At 52.0% G+C, this 23,858-nt stretch overlaps 11 protein-coding genes across 11 annotated transcripts; 5 read left to right on the top strand and 6 right to left on the bottom strand.

The window, feature by feature from the left end:
* Nucleotides 1-413: 413 nt before the first annotated feature.
* Nucleotides 414-1,913, top strand: EI97DRAFT_436502 (FMN-dependent alpha-hydroxy acid dehydrogenase). Its single transcript, XM_033799125.1, has one exon. The coding sequence runs from the start codon at nt 523-525 to the stop codon at nt 1,843-1,845; it is 1,323 nt and encodes a 440-aa protein (XP_033650431.1). The 5' UTR covers nt 414-522; the 3' UTR covers nt 1,846-1,913.
* Nucleotides 1,914-3,516, bottom strand: EI97DRAFT_436501 (uncharacterized protein). The gene is made up of 2 exons (XM_033799124.1): nt 3,392-3,516; nt 1,914-3,286 (listed from the first exon to the last, which is right to left on the bottom strand). The coding sequence occupies exons 1-2, from the start codon at nt 3,461-3,463 to the stop codon at nt 2,135-2,137; spliced, it is 1,224 nt and encodes a 407-aa protein (XP_033650430.1). The 5' UTR covers nt 3,464-3,516; the 3' UTR covers nt 1,914-2,134.
* A 286-nt stretch (nt 3,517-3,802) lies between these two features.
* Nucleotides 3,803-5,417, bottom strand: EI97DRAFT_445349 (uncharacterized protein; the record flags this gene model as incomplete). The annotated part of the gene is made up of 2 exons (XM_033799965.1): nt 3,803-5,284; nt 5,331-5,417. 2 exons carry the CDS (start codon nt 5,415-5,417, stop codon nt 3,803-3,805), a joined length of 1,569 nt encoding a protein of 522 aa, XP_033650429.1.
* Nucleotides 5,418-6,163: 746 nt separating this feature from the next.
* On the top strand, nt 6,164-7,528 carry EI97DRAFT_405253 (ATPase, V1/A1 complex, subunit E). Its single transcript, XM_033796555.1, has 3 exons — nt 6,164-6,303; nt 6,397-6,905; nt 6,958-7,528. The coding sequence occupies exons 1-3, from the start codon at nt 6,271-6,273 to the stop codon at nt 7,106-7,108; spliced, it is 693 nt and encodes a 230-aa protein (XP_033650428.1). The 5' UTR covers nt 6,164-6,270; the 3' UTR covers nt 7,109-7,528.
* A 256-nt stretch (nt 7,529-7,784) lies between these two features.
* EI97DRAFT_503851 (integral membrane protein-like protein) lies at nt 7,785-8,808 on the bottom strand. Its single transcript, XM_033802799.1, has 2 exons — nt 8,533-8,808; nt 7,785-8,469 (listed from the first exon to the last, which is right to left on the bottom strand). Exons 1-2 carry the CDS (start codon nt 8,626-8,628, stop codon nt 7,957-7,959), a joined length of 609 nt encoding a protein of 202 aa, XP_033650427.1. The 5' UTR covers nt 8,629-8,808; the 3' UTR covers nt 7,785-7,956.
* Nucleotides 8,809-11,185: 2,377 nt separating this feature from the next.
* Nucleotides 11,186-11,638, top strand: EI97DRAFT_445346 (uncharacterized protein; the record flags this gene model as incomplete). The annotated part of the gene is made up of 1 exon (XM_033799964.1): nt 11,186-11,638. One exon carries the CDS (start codon nt 11,186-11,188, stop codon nt 11,636-11,638), a length of 453 nt encoding a protein of 150 aa, XP_033650426.1.
* Nucleotides 11,639-11,840: 202 nt separating this feature from the next.
* Nucleotides 11,841-12,798, bottom strand: EI97DRAFT_469994 (uncharacterized protein; the record flags this gene model as incomplete). Its single annotated transcript, XM_033801741.1, has 1 exon — nt 11,841-12,798. The coding sequence occupies exon 1, from the start codon at nt 12,720-12,722 to the stop codon at nt 11,841-11,843; it is 882 nt and encodes a 293-aa protein (XP_033650425.1). The 5' UTR covers nt 12,723-12,798.
* Nucleotides 12,799-13,662: 864 nt separating this feature from the next.
* Nucleotides 13,663-17,009, bottom strand: EI97DRAFT_436495 (uncharacterized protein). The gene is made up of 6 exons (XM_033799123.1): nt 16,825-17,009; nt 16,738-16,774; nt 16,543-16,683; nt 16,346-16,480; nt 15,701-16,178; nt 13,663-15,575 (listed from the first exon to the last, which is right to left on the bottom strand). The coding sequence occupies exons 1-6, from the start codon at nt 16,841-16,843 to the stop codon at nt 13,968-13,970; spliced, it is 2,418 nt and encodes an 805-aa protein (XP_033650424.1). The 5' UTR covers nt 16,844-17,009; the 3' UTR covers nt 13,663-13,967.
* On the bottom strand, nt 17,003-19,514 carry EI97DRAFT_425314 (cysteine proteinase). Its single transcript, XM_033797158.1, has 4 exons — nt 19,394-19,514; nt 18,852-19,266; nt 17,525-18,759; nt 17,003-17,473 (listed from the first exon to the last, which is right to left on the bottom strand). Exons 1-4 carry the CDS (start codon nt 19,407-19,409, stop codon nt 17,394-17,396), a joined length of 1,746 nt encoding a protein of 581 aa, XP_033650423.1. The 5' UTR covers nt 19,410-19,514; the 3' UTR covers nt 17,003-17,393.
* Nucleotides 19,515-19,709: 195 nt separating this feature from the next.
* On the top strand, nt 19,710-20,377 carry EI97DRAFT_452680 (actin-related protein-like protein 2/3 complex subunit 4; the record flags this gene model as incomplete). The annotated part of the gene is made up of 4 exons (XM_033800418.1): nt 19,710-19,712; nt 19,767-20,093; nt 20,146-20,271; nt 20,324-20,377. The coding sequence occupies 4 exons, from the start codon at nt 19,710-19,712 to the stop codon at nt 20,375-20,377; spliced, it is 510 nt and encodes a 169-aa protein (XP_033650422.1).
* A 1,136-nt stretch (nt 20,378-21,513) lies between these two features.
* EI97DRAFT_436491 (2-methylcitrate dehydratase) lies at nt 21,514-23,754 on the top strand. The gene is made up of 4 exons (XM_033799122.1): nt 21,514-21,960; nt 22,023-22,800; nt 22,851-23,035; nt 23,085-23,754. Exons 1-4 carry the CDS (start codon nt 21,688-21,690, stop codon nt 23,496-23,498), a joined length of 1,650 nt encoding a protein of 549 aa, XP_033650421.1. The 5' UTR covers nt 21,514-21,687; the 3' UTR covers nt 23,499-23,754.
* The last annotated feature ends 104 nt before the right edge of the window (nt 23,755-23,858 follow it).

Genomic DNA, 23,858 nt, shown 5'->3' with positions numbered 1-23,858 from the left:
CTGAAGCTACCAATTGATGCTGCAGTTCTGCTGTAGGTCCGATAGTTGCTCTGTTGCGAGCTAGACATGAACTCGCACTGCTTGTACTTGTATAACGTTTGAAAGCACCGTGGAATGTTCATTCGTCTCCCAGTTTCCTTTTTCGGCCCCCAGACAACTTCAACTTGCTCACTTGCCGAGCCTATGCACTCTCCCAAATGGGCATTACACAAAGCACAAGATGTCTTATTTGATGAGAAGTACAGGCTATGTCTGTGGCACTTCGTTGATTAACTTGTTGGATCAACTATTTTAGCGATGCTACAATGACTCGACCAATTAGAATGGATCTACCAGCCAATCAACACCTCCACTCTTCTCAACCTCGGTACGTTAGTCTAAACATCTCAGTCAGCTGTACTGTGTAAGCTCTCCCAGCAACAACACTTCTATACCAAACCGAATAACCCCTCTCCTCTCACAGAAACTCTCAACCCTCCTCCTCCCTCCCCCTCCTCCATTATCCAAAAGACAAGCGGCAAAATGACCACCAAACCCCCCAACCCCCTCGAACCCGACCCGGACTCCTTCGTCCAATTCCAACGAACCCTCTACTCCTCCCTGCGAGCCCCCAAATTCTCCACAAAACCCTCGGAATGGGAAGCCCAAGCCCGCGCCGCCATCCTCTTACCAAACTTCCACTATATCCAAGGCTCCGCCAGCAACGAGCAAACCGCCGCCGCCAACCTCTCCGCCTTCGACCGCTACCGACTGCGGCCCTGGATGCTGACGCAGGCGACGAGGCGAGACATGAGCGTCGAGTTATTCGGGCGGAAGTACAAGAGTCCGCTGTTAGTGGCGCCAATTGGCGTGCAGGAGATTGCGCATCCGGATGCCGAGGAAGCGACGGCTAGGGCCTGCGCTGCGGCCAAGGTCCCCATGATTCTGTCCACGGCGGCGACGCGGTCGATCGAGCAGGTCGCGAAGGCGAATGGTGAGGGCGGGGATCGCTGGTTCCAGCTCTACTGGCCGAAACCTCAGGCGGAGGAATTGACGGCGAGTTTCCTGGCCAGGGCGAAGAGGGAGGGATATCAGGTGTTGGTCGTGACGCTGGATACGTTCATGATTGGGTGGCGGCCTAAGGACCTGGATGAAGCGTATTTGCCGTTTATATGGGGTCAGGGCTGTCAAGTAGCCTTCTCGGACCCCGTGTTCAATCGCATGTACGAACAGCTACAAGCCGAGGACCAGCGGAGTATTGCGGAGAAAGTCACAGAGGTGTGGCAGATTCTCAAGAGACCGGGCAGTGTGACGGGCGCACTCAAGGTGTTGACGAGTGCGACGGCGATGAAGAAGGCGCAGCTGTTTGTGAGCGCGTTGTCCTCGGGAACGTATAGGGAATGGAGCGATTTGTATATTTTGAGAAAGTATTGGGATGGCCCGATTGTGTTGAAGGGGATCCAGACGGTCGAGGATGCGCATAGGGCGATTGAGCACGGGATGGATGGGATTGTGGTGTCGAATCACGGGGGAAGGCAGCTCAACGGGGCGATTTCGTCGCTAGATGCGTTGGCGGAGATTGGCGCTGATCAGAAGGTCGTCGAGTCCGGTTTGACGCTTCTCTTCGATAGTGGTATTCGTACCGGGTCCGATGTGCTCAAGGCGATTGCTCTGGGAGCGAAAGCCGTCCTGATTGGCAGACCCTACGTCTACGGTTTGGCGATGGGAGGAGAGGAAGGAGTCAAGCATGTCCTGGACTGCATTCTTGCAGACACTGACAGCTCCATGGCAAATCTAGGGAAGAAGTCCCTGTCAGAGATCACTCGTGACGATCTCAGGGTCTTGGGAGAAATGTCCAAGCTATAGGTTAGAATCAGATAGAGGCACAGAGGCGAAATAGAAGAAGAAACTTGAACGTGAACACTCTCGATACCGTCCGGTCAGCGGGAAACTGCCACAAAAATTCGGTAGTATATTACAGCAAAATCATACGGCTTGTATTGGGTAGTCGATCATCGAGCGCTAGGAGCCGGAAACCATTAAACTAGTCGCATCGAGTTTCAATACAAACCTGCAAGCAACACCCCGCGCCTGACACCGAGCTTCGCATGAGGATTCTTGTCGACATTGGTAACGTGGCCAAGGAATCAGACGCTCAAAGGTCCACTTCTTGAAAGCTTGCTCCATCATCTTCGTCTTCCACTGTTGGCTGTCGTGGTTTGTTCGCAGTAGGCAGGACTGTTTCTGCGGCTTTGGCGTCACCCCTGTCCTCTTCCTCTTCTTCACTCTCTTCCGCCTCCGCCTGCGACTTCTCCTTCTCCTGACTCGGTTTCAAATCTTCAGTTCGGACCTTCTGCTCTTCCGTCTGTGTCTTCGGTTCTGGAGTCTCCACTACTTCTTTCTTCCCATCCACCTGATCATCCTTCGGCGGAGGAGGTGGTGCCGCACTCTCAGCATCTGAATCCCGTCCGTCATGCGTAGGTCTCTCAGGGGTAGGCGGCGTAACTTCCGTCCGTGGACTCGGTAGCGGGGGACTTCTGACTTGCTGTTGCTGAATCTGCGGGGATTGATGTTGCTGCTGTGGTGTCGGGCCAGGACCTATCTGTCGCAATCTCGGATCCGCATTCAGGTAGTAGCCCCTAACACCCACTATCCTTCCCTCCCGCTCGCAACCCTTGACCCAATCTGGTACCACAACGGGAATGTTCTGCTCCACAGCCTTCTCCCAAGCGGGTCCACGTCCTTCTGTGCATACGAAATGGGTCGTATCAATGCGCACGTTGTCCACGATCTTCGCGCCGATTCTTTCCGCAGTTTTCTGCAGAGATTCGCGTAGTGCAGCCGGCATATGGCCGGGCGTGATCGTGATACCAGATAGATCTGTCATCTTGTGTGTCTGCACCTTGAGCTTCTCACTGCTGTATGTTCCCGCGCTTGTCCTGAGCACGAGATGGAATACGTATTCCGTGTCCACCGCTAGACCGCTCAACTTTGTACTATGTTGCTCCATCGGCCTGGGGATCGTGCCTGCCTTGCTTCCATTGCGATAAAGCGTCAGACTGCGCAGCTCTGCCGTAGCAATATCAATGGGGTCCCATTCGAGAACGACAGATGTCTGGGTGGCATTGCGACAGCGTAGAACGGGCGGAGAGGGCGTTCGCTGGCCGAAGGTGCGGAAGATGGTGGTCTGGAGGGCGTGGAAGGCTTGGGCGGCATCGTTCTCTTTCTTGTGATTACGGGCAACAGTGATGTCCACGATGCTACCGGAGGATATGTCTGGTGGAAGGAGGATTGAAGGGAATTCAATCTGTAGGCATGCTTAGTCCTCATGGATGTCCCGCAGGGGTTGTCGTTTCTCGAGCGCGGGATATCCGCTGTAGTCTTTGTAGATTGCCCACGTTTGAATACATACCAGGCGTTTGTCTTCAGTCAGAAGCACGGCTACCCCGGCATCTACCTTCCCGACGGTCAAAGAGACCAGCATGATGAGCGACAAGTGTGTTTATGTTGTATAATCGGATGTGGTGTTGTTGTAGGAGACCTGGAGCTCATGTTGGGTAGCCGAAGTTTCCCCATTGGGTTGGATGCTGCGCTTTTGTTACATCAATAGGTAGAAGCACCAGCACTCCTGCTGAGGGCAGAACGAACTGCAAGTATCGACGAGTTTTGCACCGTAGATTCCTCCATTTTGATAACTTAGAGCTCGTCACTTCATAAACAGAGATGCACTATACGGCACCGATATAATGGGTGGTTAAAGCAAGCGCCATGCTTGTAAAGTTGGACTTCATATGAATTAGTCAAAAGACATAGGATTCGGATATCAAATGGTAGCGTCATGATCATGTTCGTCTTCATCTCCCTCTCTATCCTTCCACCTCTTCCGCCACCACCTCAGCTTGAACCAATCCCCACTAGACCCTTGGTTCTCCACGTAGTCAGTACTCCCTCTATTCCGACTATTGCGCGTTCTGCCTAACATAGGACCTGATTCTACGTCTGTGTCGGACTGAGTATCATCAGGTTCGGGAGTTTGGTGGCCATTGTCATTGCTTTGCCCGTTTCGCTCGGCATGTGGTAGACCTGTGTTCCTTTGCTTGCCACCGCCTGTGGATTCCCACCAAGAGCGTCTGCGCATCTGTTGGAGCCAGCTAGATGACGAGCCGATTCTCCGTGGCGGGAGTGTCCCGGATCGCGGTTTGCGATCCGTGCCCGGGGATGGGATTCCTGGGGACAAATGCTCTCGATCATTGAGCGCATCCCATATCTCGTCCGTGCCTTGCGCAATGGTCATGCGCCGCTGTCTCGGTGGTCGGCCCGGGGAGAGCGTAGCTCGGGGACTGAGATGCCCACCTGTGTCGATGACAGGGTGTTTCCTCTTGCGTCGTGAGACCACAACAGCAGGGCCTGTAGGAGCGCGGGCGAGTAGCGGGGTCCGCTCATCGGCAGCCTGGCGCTGCCGCCGGTCGGTCAATGCGCCGTGCATCCCGGGTTCTAGATCTTCTATATCGATTGGTGATTCGAATTCTTCGTCCATCGTGCCATGTACCAAAGCCATGCCAGGCGTCAGGACATTCTGTGGAGGAGGCACGCCAAAGCGTTTGTGTGCCAGAGGGGTAGTAGGTTCCTCTTCATGTTCTTCGAGCCGCCAGCTGAGCGAGACGACTCCAGCAAGGAGAATTATGGTTCCAAGAGCTATCAGGCCAGCCTGCAAGTTTGATAGTCTGGATGACTGATGGAAGTAGATGAGACCGTCGATTATCGCGATGATGTTGTAGACGCAAAACACCAGTGGATATAAAACGCTGGTACTGCACAGCTTCAGGCCGCGGTGCATGTAATAAAGCTGGGTCAAGGCAAAAACAACGAGACCAATAAGGATCATCCAGGACTGCCACCTCTTGAACTCATTATGCCGGTCTATGATGGTGCGTACCAGGAGTTCCACTGCGCTCTTGGCGATGAGCAGCGAATGGGCGGAGAGGATGCCGCTAATGGAGCCAAACACCATTCCTCGAATAAGTCGGAGTCGAGGCGTCCCGCGTGGATGTAAGCGTTTGAGGATCCAGTTAGCAACCAGGAGGAGCAAGACGCCGACCAAAGTCCCGATCATCCATATTATGAATTGATAACGCCTAAGAAGTCGGAGGAGCTGGTCAAGATTGTGGGAAGGTTCCGGAATGGCACCAAACGTTCCAATAAGTCCTGCGCCAGCTGCCACTAGAACGGTACCGGCAAGGGAGTAGCGAGTGAAAGGTTCGCTCAGGATTATGGAGGCGCATATGGAATTGAACACGAGTCCAGACTACGCCCGTTAGCAAACCCCGCAACACTAGAGTCGAGAAACGTACTGCCTGCAGTGTTGAGAGAACTGGTAGCGGCAGGGTTGTGATCTGAATGGTGCTGCCCACCAGGTTCGCCACGATGAACATAAGCATTCCAAGCTGATTCCAGTCAGTCTAGCTCCTCCCGCCGATGCGGACCGCTCTAACCTGCCATCGTCGCCGTTTATATGGAGGCCGCCGCTCGTGGTCCTCTTCTTTTTCTTCCTCGAGGAGGTGCGATTTCCGCTGCAAGGTCAGGCCTATGCTCTGTACGCTCGTGGAGACTAGGCCAACAATCACTCCGAGCTCAAAACATAACGGTCAGCCCAGTTGAACACCCTGCAAGACAGTGGACTTATGTTTCGTATGAAACGTACAGCGATGCTCGCTCCAGGCGATAGGTCCATCATTATGGGCGGGCTATATGTCGTTCCCGACGGGGCGATGTTGCTACCTCAGAGGGGCGTTCATGTTGTGTTAGAGAAGGGCTTTGGAAGAGGAGAACTGGTCTCTAGTTGTCGATTCTCAGCGTGGTGTTCGGTCTTCTGAGCGACAACTTGATCAACGACCACGAATGAGGGCAGGTCAGCCGAGGCGAGCAGGGGGTCATCGGCGTGATGATGTCGTGTGAATGAAGGACGCGGCGAGCGGAGTCGGAGCTCCGGGGACAGCTGCGCAGTGTCAAGCGGCTATATGGCGGCGAGAATAGACAGTATAGACGTAGTTGAGTAGCAACAGAAGGGATGCTCCAGAGTAGCTGTGATGGAGCTGGTTCCTGAGACTCCTGATGACATAATCCGCCGCAGCTGCTCGACTGGACCCTGGTTGGCCAAAGATGCTCCGAGCTCTGGCTGGTTGATTGACCTCATTCCCAAGCTCAACTCCAACTTGCATCTCTACCAACCTCATTCGTCCCAGACACCACTGATTCTCTTGTCCCTATAGAGTACAGTCACATACCGGCAACATGTCGCACGTCCACGCCATGTCGGACGACCAGGTGAGGAGCCTCCAGGCAGCTGATAGTTCCCCGCCATACATCAGTGTCGATCTACGTCAGATGCAGCAAGCAACTAACCATGGGTTACTCCAGGTGTCGAACGAGTTGAAGAAGATGACTGCCTTTATCCGGCAGGAAGCCATCGAGAAAGCCAACGAAATACATATCAAGGCCGACGAAGAGTTCGCGATCGAGAAGTCCAAGCTGGTGCGCCAAGAGACGGCCGCGATCGATTCCGAGTACGAGAAGAAATTCAAGCAGGCCAGCATGTCCCAGCAAATCACCAGATCTACCGTTGCAAACAAGTCGCGAATAAGGATCCTATCTGCACGCCAGGAGTTGCTCGACAAGCTGTTTGATGAGGCAAGCAAGAAGTTGAAGGGTGTGTCCAAGGACAAGAAGAAATACCAGGACATCTTGAAGAACTTGATACTGGAAGGCACATATGCGCTGAATGAAGAGAACATACAAGTAAAGGCACGAAAGGCGGATTACGATACCGTGAGGAAGGCAATCGAGGAGGCACAGGCAGAGTACAAGAGCAAAGTGGGAAAGGACGTGTCTATATCGATCGATGAGAGCGATCCTTTACCCGATGGCTCGTGAGTGCTTGACACGTCCCCTACTAAACTTTGTGGACTGACTCGGACCAAGCGCTGGTGGTGTAGTTGTAGTCGGTACCGGAGGAAAGATTGACATAAACAACACTTTCGAAGAGCGTTTGAGACTCCTCGAGACAGATGCTCTGCCCTCGATCAGGGTGTTACTATTTGGGGACAACAAGAATCGCAAATTCCATGATTGAGCGGCCTGGATTTTAGGGAAGGTACCACGTCCATGAAGCGGCATGCCTACAACATAGGGCAGTAGTGTGCGTAAGGATACGGTGATTATCAAGCGACCTTATCCGATAGATTGCGATCGAAGCCACGTCTACTTCGGAGATCAATCATGGGAGCGTGTAGCATACTTGACACACTTAGCGAATGAAGCGCCGGCAGCCTGCATCTTCAGATATTTCATTCCACATTTAAAGGTAGTTTCTTTGGATGCGTTCACATTGAGATGTCTCCAGCTCATAGTAGTACCATTTTCTAGGCTTATACACCTAGGTAGAGAGGTAGACTGCTAGCAATCCACTTGCGCGCGCGCTAGTCCGAATGCGGTCATACTTACCTGTACCAGAGGAGTGGGTGGTTATTATCAACCCGCAAACAATCCAGACCACCCTCTCAATGGCAACCATTGACTGCATACGTTTTGATCCCGAATATCTCTAAGTTGGTCTGATATATCAAATTTTCCCAGATTCAGCGAATGCATCCCGGTCTTACCATTCCAACGTGCATCATTTCCCAAAGCGCCTACCAGGAGTACGGGTTGCGTTCTATACGGTGTAGAGGGCTGCTGATGAAGTGTAAGGGGAGTTGCGACCTTGAATCGCAGTGGGGTGGAAAGTCATTGGGAATCGTACGTGAGTTGTTGAATGATGTATTGGTTGATGAACTGTCTCTGCTTGCTAGTAACGCTGTACAACAATCTGGATGCAGTTGGCATGGTCATAACCAAACTTTCCATGATGAAACAACCTTGGAAAACGCAAAATGCTTAGATACGTAGCTTACACACCGGGTCCAGATGCATCCCAATAAACTACCCCGCCAAAAGACTCAAATAGATATTCCACCCCACACCCACCAAACTCCCCAACAGCACTCTCCTCTCCACCGGCACGAACAGAAAACTGACCAGCGATACAAATGGCCAGAGTTTCAATCCGTCCTTCATCAGCACCCAGAATTTCTCCTTCACTTCGTGCTGCACGGCGGCCCACGACGCTTGCGCCGAGGTTGCCGTGGCTGGCGCATTCGCATAGCCCATGAAGACGAGGAACATGAGGTTGTTGAGTACGGCGCCCAATGTCATGTCTAAGAGGAACTTCATTATGACATTCGTCTTGCTCGTTCGTGTTCCGGTCTTCTGTGAAGCGGGTTTCTCCTTGCCATTTGCGGATGCGGGTTTAGAGGCAGGTGTGGGATGCGCAGCGGGGACATTGGTGGGGAAGACGTCTTCGAGGAAGCTCTGCCAGAGGATGTTGGGAGGCGTGCTTATGATCGTGTATACGGCGAAGTTGAAGACGGCGGCGAGGTTGAAGGAGATGGGTGTCTGCACAACATTTTCGTTAGTTTTGCTCTCGCATCATGATATTTCAGGGGGCGAAGGTCTGACATCGTTCTTGTAAGATGATATTATCTGAGCCAGTAGGTTGGAAAATATGCTCAGCGCTGTGCTTTGCACAGTCGGTGAGACTAGGTTTGCAGGCATGATGTAATGACTTTGTGATCAAATTGGAATGCCCAGTGATAATGATTGAAGTAAATAGAGAGCAGAAGGGGAGGAAATTTTCTTCAGTACTGCAGGCCGATCTCTGTTCCACAGCACGTATGACAGTGTCCGCACTGCGGAGGCGATTGTTGTAGGAGTGTTTGTGCTGGCCAATGGTGGAGATAGGGTAAGCCTTTGGGAAATCCCTGTCCGTTACGGAGTTGAGGCGCCAGGGCACGTAAGCAGAAATTCACATATCCCGCATGTCAGAGTGCTTAGTTTATAAACCATTCTGGTAGTATCACTGTCGCTATTACTGCACCAGAATAGTAAGAGTTGAAGGTTGTCCTTTCGAACACGTACAGTATCTGTTGTATGCGTTAATCCGACACGTCTTGGCAACTGTGTGTCGCTCTTGGTACACCTCATTCTCTTGGAGCGTTTTTATCTACCTACCTGCGCCGCAACAACGACGTAATAAGACAGGCTAAAACTTATAGAATAGGCTTGATTCTATAAGAAGACAATATTTTATTAGTTTTAGCCTGCCTTATTACGTTGTTGTTGCAGCGCAGGTAGGTGTTTCCCTTGGTCCTATCTTGCCTTTCGCGGAAGTAGAATTCTTGGCGTGTAGCAACGCAAGGATTCGCGAAAGAGTAACTTTATACCTACCTGCGCTGCAACAACAACAGCGCAATAAGACAGGCTTAAACTTATAATATAAGTTTAGTTTTATAAGAAGACAATATTTTATAAGTTTTAGCCTGTCTTATTGCGTTATTGTTGCGGCGCAGGTAGGTGCACAAAAACAGAGAGGAGAGCAAACGCGAAACAAAGCGCCAAGAAGTTTCGGATTAACGCATACAATAGATTTAAAAGGGATGATGTCGGTCTCGGGAGATCGTTTTACCGAGAGCTTTTCCCAATGTGGCACATTGAACAGCAGATATTATAATAAGTTGCTCAGACCGACCCTGCAGTACTTCTCTATCATCCCAGCATGGCCTGAACATCGACAAACCCTTGATTCAAACTGAAATCTGGGGTTCTCTGTACCGTGATTAATCAGCCAACGCACGGTCTCACCCCGTGCACACTTCGGCGTAAATTGATCGAAATTTCAACACCACATAACTCCATCAATATGGGAGATATTGAAGCTGCGCTTGCTGCATTAGAGTCGCTGGATATTGGAGAAAAACCAAATTATACTCAGATTGCTGCGTAGTATGGCGTTAATCATACAACCCTTTCAAAACGACACCGAGGCATCCAGGGCTCTCGCGCTAAGGATGTCAAAAACCGACAGCTACTCAGTACATTGCAGGAGAAGGAACTTGTCAAATATATAGAGGGGCTCTGCGTAAGAGGCCTACCTCCTTCAAAGCAAATGATTCGAAATTTTGCGACAGAAATTGCTGGTAAAGAACCAGGCAGATGCTGGGTTGATCGCTTCATCAGCCGACACTCAATCGAACTTTTATCAAAATGGACCTCTGGTATAGACTCTTCCCGCCACAGAGCCGATTCACCCTTTAAATACTCATTATATTTTGAGCTTCTACAGAAAAAATTCGAGCAATACAATATCCAACCTGAACATACATACAATATGGATGAGAAGGGCTTCCTAATTGGGATATTATCAAAAATGAAGAGGATCTTCTCCCGACATCAATACGAGACCAGAGCTATCAAGCAACTTCTCCAGGATGGTAATCGCGAGTGGATTACGACGATAGCTTGTATTTGTGCCGACAGGACTTCGCTTACACCTGTACTGATCTACCAGGCAGCTTCTGGCCAAATACAGGATACTTGGTTGCAGGATTTTGACCCATCAGAGCACAAAGCCTTCTTTTCGTCATCACCCAGTGGATGGACGAATAATCAGATCGGCCTCGCATGGCTTAAAAACGTGTTTGATCGCGAAACAAAGTCAAAAGCCCGGCGGTCATGGCATCTTCTTCTCCTGGACGGACATGGATCGCACGTTATGATGGAGTTTATATCGTATTGCGATCGTAATAAGATCCTACTAGCCATATATCCACCGCATTCGACTCATACCCTGCAACCGCTTGATGTCTGCCTGTTCAAGCCTCTATCAACCACGTACTCCTCGGAACTGGCCGACTTCCTATACAATTGCCAAGGGCTATCAAGGATCACAAAAAGAGACTTCTATCCACTGTTCCGCAAGGCCTGGAATGCCTTTTTTAAACCTGAGACTATTCTAAAGGCCTTTAAAACTACCGGGTTATCACCTTTTGATCCTCAAGCGATACTGAATCGATTCAACACCCAGGAGCCTGATCGGCCTTCTTCAAGCGATAGTAGAACCTCGGTACTCAGCACTTCAGATTGGAGAAAGATAGAGCGGCTTCTACGGAAGGTAGTAATCGATATCTATAGTACCGAGGCCCGTCAGCTCCGTGACATGATCCACACGGTTTCCGTACGTAATCAACTACTCAACCATGAGGTTACACACCTTAAAGGAGCCCTTGTTAATGAGAAGAAGCGTCGGCAGCGAGGTAAGCCTCTTCTCCTTGAGATGCCTAAGGACTACAATAGTGGAGCGGTCTTTTGGTCACCGAATAAGGTTCAGGAGGCACGGGACCAACTAGCTAAGAAAGAGGCTGAGGAAGAGGCTCTACGCCTTCAAAAAGATGAGAAGATCAAGGCAAGAGAGGCCAAGAAGGCTGAAAAGGCATGTATGCTTGAGGAAAGATGGCGTACAAAGGCTGCTACGAAGGAGCTTCGGCTACAGGAGCAGCAGTTGAAAAAGGCCCAACGTGAGGAGGCAAAAATCGCTCGGCAAGTTGATGAACAGCTTAAAAATGATATTAAAAAGGTGAAGAAAGGCAAGCAGAAGGTTATTGCGTCTATAACAATTGATCAAGAGGATGTTGTTGATGATCAAGCATCAGATGTTGATAAGGAGCCCTCATTAACGCGATCACGATCTGGTAGGCAAATCCACCTCCCACAGAGGTTTTGCATGTAGTTTATCAGTATCAGTCAAATTTTTATACCCTTCTGATTGCTACACCAAAAATTCTGATCAAAATCTATTATATATAAGGCTGCAGAGCTTCAAAAGTTGATCGCTCGATTACCGGAAAATCGTGCGCGGAGTGAGACCGTGCGCTGGCTGATTAATCACGGTATCTTTCACATAGTGCTCTTGCAGAAACCACACGTCGAATTCATTGGTCTGACTCGACCGTCCAATCACTCCAGCCATTCCACTGGTGAAAGGCCCTCAATTTTCCCTGAATCTGCAACGGCCTCAAGCTCAGGAGAGTCTCTGGGTTCCGTTGCCACCGCTTCTCCCAATTGAACCACTCCAGCTCCTTGCCCAGGTCCCAATCTTTAGCAAATCCCGCCGTCCGCGGTACATTCTCAGTGTAAGGGAAAGCCCAACGATGCTTTTTCATGAATTCTTTGATCCTCGAGTCCATATGCCTTCCAATCACCTTCTCCTTCCCATCTTCGACTTTCTGACACAATTCCACCTTTCCTATGATATGGTCAACGGAGCGACCGAATATCGGATGGTGGAATTGCGCTTCGTCCAGCACGATTCTGAACTTCCCTACTGCCCATTCTTCTCTGTCGAATTTGAAGTCTGCTATCGGGGCGATATTTGGCCTTGAACCTCTCTTGCGCTTCTCTATCCACTGGGTCATCACAGTCTGTGTCCCGACCCTTCCTTCGTATTTCCTAAACCGTCCATTGATAGCGTCACCGTCCTGGCGTACTTTGACTCGCAAGTCGAAAGGTGGCTCTAAGCGCAAGTAAATTCCCGCCTTAGTAAGCGGAAGCTGCTTTCGTGTGCTCAGGTCGAAGTAGGTGTATCTGATATCGCGCTGTAGGCCCAGGAACTTCCAGTCTTGGAAAGGAGGCTTGCCCGTGTTCTTGCGGAGTTGATTGAGGGAGGCGGGGCTAGGGATGAAATTACGTTCGGCCCAGAGGAGGATTCCGCCGGCTGTTGTGGTCTTGTATCTCAGTGCACGCGGCGGATGCGTCAGGAGTTTGCGTTCCGGCGTCGTGAAGGGGAGTCCAAAAGGTGTGCGGATGAGCAGCATCGTATCAGTTGGTATTGGCCAATCGGTTGACAAACGACATTGGCAGGTAGGTGGAAGTTGTAGAGATGGTATCTAGGAAGGAGGAGATTGATGGTCGCTGCTGCGGAGAAAACTCTTCCGATGCCAGTGAAAGACGTCCGCGTAGCAAACCGCAAACCAAACATCACTCTCGCAAAATACCTCATTCTGTTCCAGCCCAACTGGGTCGGCGCATGACGCATATTTGCGAGGGCCTTTAGTGATAGATGTATAGGTGACATGCTCTAAAGGCCGTCCAGTAGTTAGTTCTAGTGCTGTCTTCGTTCCTGCTGCCAGCCAAAGTAAAATAGGAAGGAGCTCTCAAGGAGACAAGCTGCAAACTGTCCAGTCCACGGATCAGATAAACGCACTGTTACAGGAGTAGCTAGGATCGTAGCGGAAATGTGTTCTCTCTTATCAATGTTCTTAGGTGGTGTGGCTGCCCCGGATAGACGCGCTTCACCGCCGAATGCCCTACTCCATCCACGTCATAGCGAAAGGACCACAACAACCAAATACAAGCACTATATAAACACCACAACCACACTTTTCTCAACAATACTCAAAAACGTTCCTGGAAGAAGTGACGAGTAGCCCCGGTGCGCAAGAATGCGCATCTATAAGGGCCAGCATGCTGAGTCATCCGACACTTGAAGCCTCAGGTTCGATTCTGGGTTTGTCAGCTTTCCAGAATCACTTCTTTTTTGCTTTTTTACTTTTTTGGCTTTTCGACCGTTATACGGCCTTTGGGTAACCGTCATCAAACCGACATACTGCTTCTAAGCGCTCCAATGCTCCGAAAATGGGATGTAATACTCATTCATGTCAAGTTAGAGACGCTCACTTTAGCTTTATGCTCAGGGACATCTAGTGCCATTCATGTTGCTTGTTCTAAGCATCCCTAGATGATTTGCTATCGATTGTACGCGTGTGCTTTAATATCACAGATCGCTACATATGCCCGAAATTCCGTTTCCTTTACCCGTGAACTATATGACCCGCTCTGCACTATATATGGAAAGAAAATGGAAAAGACAAAGGTCTCCGAAAAATCATAACCCGTGAAAGTATCCGCCCATATGCGAGCCATCCCATGGGTATCGTTGGAAGATGAAACACAGATTGCGCCGCCACGTACACCTTTGTCCCGACTCCCGCTGTTGTGTGAGAGGAAACCCTGTAGAGTTCCCGTATACGTGAAAACGCATGATCGTAGAGGCAATTACCTTAATCCGCGTAGAGACTGTCATTGTCATTTCCGTTGTTGCTTCCATGGCCGTCATCGTCATCGTCGTCGCCGCCGTCACTGATTTCGATGACTTCGTTTTCGCCTCCATTGTCTTCGCTGGCGCTATCGTTGTCCGAGCCGTGTACATCATGTTTCGGTGCGCCAGCAGCGTCACCAGCACCAGCAGCCACTTGCTCCTCGTCGAACTGGCCTTCTTCCTTAAGCATTTCTGCATCTTCGCCCGCATCCGCGCCGCCCTCACCTGCGTCACCCTCACCTTCGGGCTGGAACACCACACCCAGTCCCATCTCTTTCGCCTTCTCCGTAACCTTAAGCCCAATCTCCGCAAAAGGCTCGTCCTGCCTGACCTCCAGCAACCCCTTCGACCCAAGGGCCAGAACCATCATCAACCCCTGACAAGCCACCACCCTGCTATTCTTTGCAGGCGGTAGCACTTCCTCAAATAGCACCTCGTCAGCCTGTTCCGTCTCGTCCTCCGTCCCCTGCATCTCTCTCACACGTTGCTGCTTCTCGAACAAAGCATCATTAATGAACTCGAGAAAATTGCTCCCCTCAGCCGACAGTGCCTCCTGCACCCTCACTCGCTCCGGACTTCCTCCATCTCCCTTCCCAGGCGATGCTAGCAACATCTCGCCAAACCCATCCGAAGTCATCTGCTCCGGTAGCCCGAATCCCTCGACATCGAGCTCTGAACCGAGACCTCCCAGACCTAGAGCTTCGAGGTCGGCAGCAGAACCGCGCATCAGGGCACGCCTCTGCAGCGGAGACGCCGACACCATCCTCGAACCGCGCAGTCTTGCGGAGCCCAGGACACCTGTCGACGTGCCCACGGAGCCGACCCGGGCACTGTGAGGCACGGCGGAAGAGCCGCGGACGGAGGCGCTCATGTTCCAAGGCATGGAGGAGAAGATTTGCTGGTCATCGAGCGCGGAGGGCGCAGAGCGCGGGAGTTCAACGTCGTCCTTATCAGCGATGGCGAGTTCGTCGTCCTCAGCAAGAATAATCCCCTCGTCCTCCTGGCCACGACCCACTTGTTGCTGATTGTCTTCAACACTCCGGCGAGGCCGAACGCGCCGCCCTTCTTCGGCCATGGCTTCATCGATCCCGCTGTCACGGTCATGTTTCTTTCCCGCACGCAGAGCACGCCGATCGATGCCTGTGAACAGTGCGAAGAGGTTGTCGCCGCAGTACATATCCAATGGGCTCGGTGCAGTGGCGCCTGCGGGTCGACGTCCGATGCCTCCAACGCCGGCGCCCCAGACGAAGTACTCTGCGTTCTTCTTCGCTTGGGCGGGAGCACGATGTGCATTCTTCAGACGGGTGGCTTCGGCCATGTTGTGGAGGTAGTTGTTGTTCCAGTTTGCGAGGTCCTTGTTTCGAAGTTCCATGGTGCGGTCCGCAGGGATGACTTTGGGTTTTCGTGTTCTGCGTTGCATTGGGGCTGATGCAGAAGACGGGAAAGTCCCGTCGGATTGGACACGGGAACTGCTCTGCTGTTGTTGGTCGGGTGAGATGGCGGCGGCATCGTCCATGGGGAAGTCTTCGCCGATGTTGGGGAAATCGAGCTCCATTTGGTCGCCGACTCTCTGGTAGAGGTTAATAGATGTTGTAAGAGTGAAGCAATGGTAGGGGATATGCGGAAGCGGAGCAAGTAAGACAAGAAGGTGAGACCGAAGATACGGATATAGCAGTGAGTTGTAGGCAAACTCACCTCGGCTGCAGTTTGTTGTCCTTCCAAATGCTCTTCTCTCACCCGCGCACTCGCCCCAGCATCGCTCATCATCGTTGATCCTCTTTGGTTAAGCGGTGTGCTGAAACCCCCCTCGCCGGCAGCGAAATCTATGAGGTTGCCATCAGCATCGAAGCTGAAGTCTTCCTCTAGGGGCTGTGCCACATCTTCCACGCCCATCAGGCCGCCGGATTCTCCTACACTGCCGATACCATAGTCACCCGCAATTTGAAAATCGCCTGCAGCCACTGGAGACGAACTGGGAATGAGAAGATTTCCAAGAGGAGCTGTCGGGCTCCGATGGCTGCTCTGAGAGCCGCCGGGGGTATACGTCTGGGACTCGTCGAAACGTTGGACTGGAGGAGGTATCGGAAAGTTCAGCTCCACAAGGAGGTCCGCGGGAGGAAGCGTGAAATCTGGCAAAAAGGCGGGATCATCGGGAAGGATTAGCTGCTCGGGTCTGATTGATGTCAGTACATGCTGTCAATAAGATGAGGTCATGCCATATAACGGGAAGGAATAAGTAGACGGCCATTTGATCTGACTACTTTTTCGTTCCCAATCGTGATACATGTGGAATAGCTGATCCGAGGACCGGTCGTTCGGTATGAAATATGTCGTACATACCTCGCCCTCCCAGCCTCAGGATCAATCGCCGCATTCTTCATAATCTTCATCATTAAGCGCATTGAATTGTGCGCATTCTCCGCATCAGACAACACATAGCTGCACTGCTCTAGGTATACTCGTGAAACACCATACCTGCCGGTGTCAGCACAACCACTGGTAACACTGACGTACTATCGCCAAATATCAACACTTACAACAAGCTGCCCTGAAGCCGCAGCGCCATTGGCGCTCCGGGATCTAGAATTGTCCGGCATGCCTTCGGTACGTCCACCTCACGGATCGCCTTGCGCTTGATCTTCTTGAGCTTCGAGGAGGACCCGAGGGTGGCAACAAGCCTGAGACGTGGATTAGATCCTGCTATCGAGCTGTATAAGATGCGGTTGGCTTACCAGACAGTAGCCACGCCATATTTCCGCGAGGTGAGGACTGCAGTGGTCAGCCACATTGCGCTGTAGATGTAGGTGAATCGAGCTTACCCTCGTGGCTGTAGAACATGGCGAGACGGAGATACTAAGGAATAGACTACACAACAGAAATACGCGACAGAGACACAGCGTAGAAGAACATGAGGAATAAGATGACAGTGAGGTGTCTGTGACGCGAGCGTCGACGCGCGGTGAAGAGTAGCAGAACATGTCTTGGCAAACGCCTCGAGGCCACGCTACCGGCGACGTGACCAGGTGTCCAGTGCTGCTGGCAGAGAGATCTGAGGATATCATATAACCCATCTTTGAGAGCTTATGATCTCAACGGCCTGACTTGACACTGAAGCCTACCTAGGTAGTTCGCTGCAGTATGAGAGGGTCACGCACCGTCTGATTGACTACAAGTATGTGAACGGGGAGATGCAAACCTAAGGGAGATATTATCCGTCTATTGACCAGTGCATGTATCGTCCATTACTAACTGCGTATGCAAGTCATGCCAAAATCCCAACCTCTTATGCAACTATCGGACACCTCTAGCTCCACGCAATTCGACAACATGTGACAGTACCCGGGGACATGGTATAAAGTAGGATGATGCGTGTCCGCTTCCCCTACAGCTAGGCCTTGTTGTCTTCTTCGTCGATGGATGTCAGGGGTACCGCGCGATAGAGAAGGATGAGAGCGGAGTGACTTTGTCCTGTCTTGTGTCAGGCCCTGAGAATGAGCTGTGGATCGTGCTAGGACTTACCACCACCTGCGAGGGTCTCGATTCTTTCAGGCTCAACCTCGCTGACCTTGTCGTCATTGAACCACCACCAATTCCCGTCCTCCGCTTTTCGCTTGCCAGTGACAGGGTCTCTGCTCCCTTCCTTCTTGATGAAGGAGGTGTAATGGCCGCTGTCGGCGCTAGCACCTTGGTGGGTAATGACTCCGCGCAACTCATAGAGTCCAGTATGGTTTGCACCATCATCTGCCGCAAGCTTGGGATCAACGAGGGTGAGTAGCTCCTTCTTCGCCGCGAGTATTGAGGCAGCTCGCTCCGCCTCTATTTGCTCCTCCGTCTTGTACTCTACATCCTTCATGTCAGTGTCCTCGGCAGCCTTCTTTTCTTCCGCCTCTTTCTCCTTCTCCTTCTTCTTCTGAAGGGGCTCCTTGGATGATCCAATGTCATTCTCTTCACCGGCTCGGATGCGCTTCTGTCGCTTCCGCGCTCGCTCGACATCCTCTTCCTCTTTCCGGATGTCACGGATCTTGTCCCTCACGGGGATAAGTAGCTTCTTCAGGTCCTCCGTGCAGAACTCGACAGCATCCAGCTCTTGGGGGAAGGTTACCTTGCGCATAATCTTCGCCTTCTTGTTGGTCGTCCTTCGCCAGTCAAATCGCATGAAGTGTACCGGGAGGTATTTGGGCAACCGCGAGATGCGCGACGTCTTCGTGTAGATTGCGTCCCTGCCAAGCACTTCTGATCGCTTCTCAATCTGCTCCTTCAGCCCTGCCAGAAGTCCGTCCCTCAGATGATTAATCTCCGCATTGATATGGCAGTTGAGCTTGAAGAACGTGTCTTCCCCACGCACAGGCTCTTCACCGGCCTCCTTTGCGGCGGGCTCATCACACTCCATCACTGTCTCAAACTTGCCAGCTAGGTACTTGTCAACGAAAGAGAGATCTTTGGCCTTGTTCTCCTCGGACCCGGAGCCCGTGTCCTGGATCTTCAGCTTCTGGCGGAGCTGAGATACAATCTGAGACCATGCTTCTTCTGCGTCCTGCTGCGCATAGCCATGTCCATCCTTGGCCTTTTGTGCGAATTGGGGAAATGCCGTTCGTAATGCGTTCAGAAACATCAACGGGGGAAAGCCTTGCTGGGTTTCGGACATCTGCTTGAAGAGATCCCGCAGTGATGCGGTCAAATCTGCAGAAGAGCTAAGGCCGCCCAGGCCGAATTGGCTGAGCTGGCTCAGCTGGCTTGTTGAACTGGGACCAGATCTATCAGAATGATTAGCTCAGGTTCTTGGCTCGAGAGAAAGAAAGGGGACATGGAGCCTAGAAGCAGAATCGGAGCGGTGGCAAGAACTCACCCAGCATTGTAGTGCGCCAGTTCCTGTTGCAATTCAGGTATGGCCCGCAAAGTCTGGAGAGTGGCATTCATGTAGCATGTATTCCCAAGGTTGGTCAACCCGGCAGGTGTGGCACCCTCTTGTTTTGCGGCTTCGGCTTCTGTCATGTCCTCCAGAAACTTGACCGCTTCCTTTGGCTTCTCGATCACATTCGCCTTGTCTCCAGATGGCGTGCCCATCATCATAATGACCTGGTTTGGCTTGAGCCCTAGTTTCGACATATCGGCGTCATCTTTGAGTTGTCCACCCTTGACCAGGACCTTCTGGCGTTCTGGTTCGACACCGGTAATCGAGTAAAGCTGGAACTTGAACGTTTCGCCGTTGGAGGTGGGATCTACCTCCACTTCATATTTTTTGCCTTGATGTTTGACGATAACTACCGTGAGATTAGCTGGTGTTCACGAGCGACGCTGCGGCCAATGCCCATGAGAGCTCTCCGTCACCGCCACAGCTGCTGTAGCAGGCCGGTGGGCTTGGAGGGGCAAGACGGCATGTTTACATACCTGGTATGGGGTCCATATTTCCCGTATGTGAAGTATGAGTCGGGGCAGAAACGTGGCGTGTGGAAGTCGCACAGGAGAAATATCAGAGGCAAGTATGAGTCGTGGGGCGAATTGTAATCTGATGTGTAAGAAGTGTTTGGAAGCTCCGGACTGTGGAAACACCAGCGCCAAGACACTAGGGGAGACCCCTGCCGTGTGGTGACGGATCCATCAACCCCGCGAGAGGCACCGCCATTGCTGGATCTTGGTCTGCAATAGTGGAATTCAGGCACCCTTTGTGTCGCTGAACATCGAGAGGTCCAGAGTTCTGGTGACCATGGTAAATTCCTTCTCGAGTCTTATCGAAAGCAAGAGCCAAAGCTGACGCCTGCAGTCTCAATCGCTACGACCATACCTCCAATGTGTGCGGTCATCGCTCACCGCCGCCCTTTCGCTGTCCAACTTCGCGTCGCAGACCTCCGAGCGTCACAATGTACCCGAGATTGAAGCAGCAAGCTCGCCGGAAGTCCTCCTGAATCCTTTGACTGTGTCGAGAAATGAAAACGAAAAGGTGTACATCGAGCCGAGTATAAATAGCGTGCGGATCAGCATAAGAATCAAGCAGGCAGATGAGATAGAACACATTCTGGTACACAAGTTCACGCGGTTCCTAACACAGCGTGCGGAATCCTTCTTCATCTTGCGGAGAAAGCCTATCAAGGTATGGGTACAAACAGGGCTGATGGGAATGCGGGCGTACTGAATGCAACTAGGGTTATGACATTTCATTCCTAATAACAAACTTCCACACCGAGGAGATGCTGAAGCACAAACTGGTGGACTTTATCATTCAATTCATGGAGGAGGTGGACAAGGAGATTTCGGAAATGAAGCTTTTCGTAAGTTCATTCGAGACATGTAAGTCGGATCGGGCTTACACAGTTGGCACAGCTGAATGCACGAGCTCGATTTGTTGCGGAATCTTTCTTGACACCTGTAAGTTGAGAGTTTGGTTTGAGGTTGCTGTAATGCTAACGGCCCCGTAGTTTGATTGAGCGAGAGACAATTGTGTCGTGGGTTCGACTTTACCGAGAGCATGGCGTGTATAGTCTTGAAATATAGCGGGCGCCATGCGGAGAGCTGCGTCTATCGGAAGCAGACGTATAGACAGTAGGGAACATTGTGGGCATGTTCGGAATGGGATAGTGAAATAGCACCAGGAGTGCTGCGCTTCTGGTGCACTTGGGGACAACAATCCAGAACTTCCAGTACTTTGGTCCTCGTGCGCTGTCATGCTGCAACTGATCATGTAGGCTTACTTTGCGCATATAGGGACAGAATGAACCGCTGGCTACATTGTAGTGCCGCTTTCGTATATGTATGAGTAGGCAATGCACAGCTAGACTCCTAAAGCAGTTAGCGTAAAGTGCGGACGGGAAGAACTAACCGCCGGCGGACAAGGGGCTCTTACTTGCACAACAGGGTATTCGTCTGATGTTCCTGAGACCTCATCCGTCAGAGAAGCATTTGATTGCAACTCGTGGAACTGCGATCTCGTTATGGAAATAATGATGCCAGGAGAAACTAATTCGTGTTTCATAGTATGCACTCGACCGTCCTATGGCCTATCAAAACGGAGTTTGTAATGGTTAGACCGGAGTACCCACTCAAGGCGAGCGCCTATCGCAGTACTCTTGTACGGTTTTTTGATGTCACTGCCTGCCGAAGTATATATTCCACGTTTTCCACGACGACCTTGCAGGACGAGCGATCCTCAGGTGTAAGGAACTGCTAGTCATCCTCAAAATGGTGTGACCAGATGAAGATACGGAATATAATAAATGTACTTTCGAGGCTACTTTTCACAGCTTTTGTTTTAAGCCGAACCACGGTTCCAAGTTTACCGAGTGCACATGTAAATATGTGAGCGGCCGTTGGTGAAATTTGGAGCTCCCCGGCCGAGAAAAGCACAACACCATCGACGCTTCAGACAAAGACAACGGGATGAAGCTCAGAAAGCGCACACGACGGCCCGCTACAACGCCAACGGGTCGACGTCGACGGCCGCGCTTCGCCGCGGAGGGCCGAGCATGCCATGGGTTTTGGCGACCTCGGCTCTGACGACGCGGGATAGTCGAACCCACCTGCCCGACCACCAGCACCAGCACCAGCGGCAGAGCTCCATCTATTAATTTCTTCGCCAGTTGCCAACTCCAGCGCCGTCGCCTTCGTTGATACACTCGTGTACGACACTTCTCTCTTCCTCTTCTCAGCTCCATTGACGTCGTCAGAGCACGGCAGAGGCTAATCTGAGAATGTCGTCCTTCAGTCGCAACTTGTGCACCACCGCTTCCCGCACCCTCCGCCAGCGGTCCTCCCTCGCCAGCAGAGCAGTCAGGCCAATTGCCCTCCGCGCAGCTGCTGCATCTCCCTTCACTGCCCGCGCAGCCCGTCCAGCTTCATTCTCGACCATGTCGGCCCTCAGATCGGGCGTTGCCCCGCCCGTCCCCTCCAACCGCGAGTACGACCCCGAGATTGTGGACATGGCCAACTATGTCCACAACAAGCCCATTGACTCGGAGCTTGCTGTAAGCATTACCCGTGGTGCTATTCTTGGGATCGAGGGGGTGCTGATATGCTATTCTCCTAGTTCGATACCGCCCGCTGGGTCTTCGTGGACACCCTTGGCTGTGGTCTGGAAGGTCTCCGGTTCGAGCAGTGCAGGAACATTCTCGGCCCCGTTGTAGAGGGAACTGTCGTGCCCAATGGCACCAAGGTCCCCGGAACCAACTACCAGCTCGACCCTGTGCTCGGTGCTTTCAACATTGGTGCCATGATCCGATGGCTCGACTTCAACGACTGCTGGCTGGCCGCTGAGTGGGGCCACCCTTCTGATAACTTGGGTGCCATTCTCGCCGTTGCCGACTGGATCTCGCGGACCAACAGGGCTGGAGGCAAGCTGGGTAACGGCAAGATTCTCAAGGTCAGGGATGTTCTCGAGGCCATGATCCGCGCACACGAAATCCAGGGTGTTATGGCTCTTGAGAACTCCTTCAACAAGGTCGGCCTCGACCACGTGGTCCTCGTCAAGGTCGCCTCCACGGCCGTCGTCTCGAAGATGCTGGGCCTCACTGAGGCTCAGACCCGCGATGCCATCTCTCAAGCTTGGGTGGATGGCCAGGCCATGCGCACTTACCGTCACTCTCCCAACACCATGTCCCGCAAGTCGTGGGCTGCTGGTGATGCCTGCCAGAAGGCCGTCGACCTTTGCCTCAAGGTCCTCAGGGGCGAGCCTGGTCTCCCCACCGTCCTCTCTGCCCCCACATGGGGTTTCTACGACGTCAACTTCGGCGGCAAGAAGTTCCAGTTCCAGAGGCCCTATGGCAGCTACGTTATGGAGAACGTTCTTTTCAAGGTTTCCTATCCTGGTATGTTGGGCTTGTCGTAGTTCTACCGACAATGGCTAACTTCGATCCAGCGGAATTCCACTCCCAAACCGCTGTTGAGGCTGCGCAGCGCCTGAACAAGAAGCTCGCCGCCATGGGCAAGACCGCCGAGGACATTGAGAGCGTTGTAAACAGGACCCACGAGGCCTGCATCCGCATCATTGACAAGCAGTTCAAGCCCATGGAGAACTTCGCCGACCGTGACCACTGCGTCCAGGTTCGTTCAGCTCATTTTCCTTTCACAATTCTCAACTAATAAATAGCAGTACATGGTCGCCACCATGTTCGTCTTCAACCGCCTCGAAGCCACCGACTACCCCGACGGCAGCGAAGCGGCCACCTCCGAGCTGGTCGAGTCCCTCCGCCAGCGCATCTCGTGCGTCGAGGACCCGCAATTCACCAAGGACTACCATGACCCGGAGAAGCGCACCATCTCCAATGCACTGACCGTCAAGCTCAAGGACGGCACCGTCCTGCCCGAGGAGGTCGTCGAGGCGCCTCTCGGCCACCGTCTCCGCCGCGAGGAGGCCAAGCCCGAGATCCTCAAGAAGTACAAGAGGCATTTGGGTCCTCACTATCCGGCGGAGCATGTAGAGAAGTTGGTGGCGCTGGCGCAGAATGGAGCTGAGTTGGATAATATGGATGTGGATAAGTATGTGGATCTGTATGTCAAGAATTAGATGATTACGATGATCATGGGTACTATGACTGGTGCTTTGGTGGAAGCATTTTTCTGTAGGATAAAAAAATTACCTTTCTTTCTCCATCGTTTTCTTATAATGGGTGGATGTGAATGCTGCGTAAAACATGTCCGAGTGTGGCATCCTCCTGATCTAGTCTGCGGAAAGTCAAATCGCTGCATGGTCATAGACTACAACGTAGCTTGAAGTATATCTGCCCTCTGCTTGTTAGTAGTACGTTAGAGCGAACAACTAGCCACCGAGAGCATATTGCTTTGTCTGAAAAGTGTGCAAGCGCCGAAATATGACTCTCTCTAGTTATCCTCGGCCCAAGAAGATCAGTGTGCCTCAGAAGCAGCG

This window comes from Westerdykella ornata (genome assembly GCF_010094085.1).
Source record: "Westerdykella ornata strain CBS 379.55 unplaced genomic scaffold EI97scaffold_32, whole genome shotgun sequence".
In the NCBI taxonomy this organism is placed as follows: Eukaryota; Fungi; Ascomycota; class Dothideomycetes; order Pleosporales; family Sporormiaceae; genus Westerdykella; species Westerdykella ornata.
The sequence above is the reverse complement of the archived record's forward strand: the minus strand, read 5'-3'. Positions and strand labels throughout refer to the sequence as shown.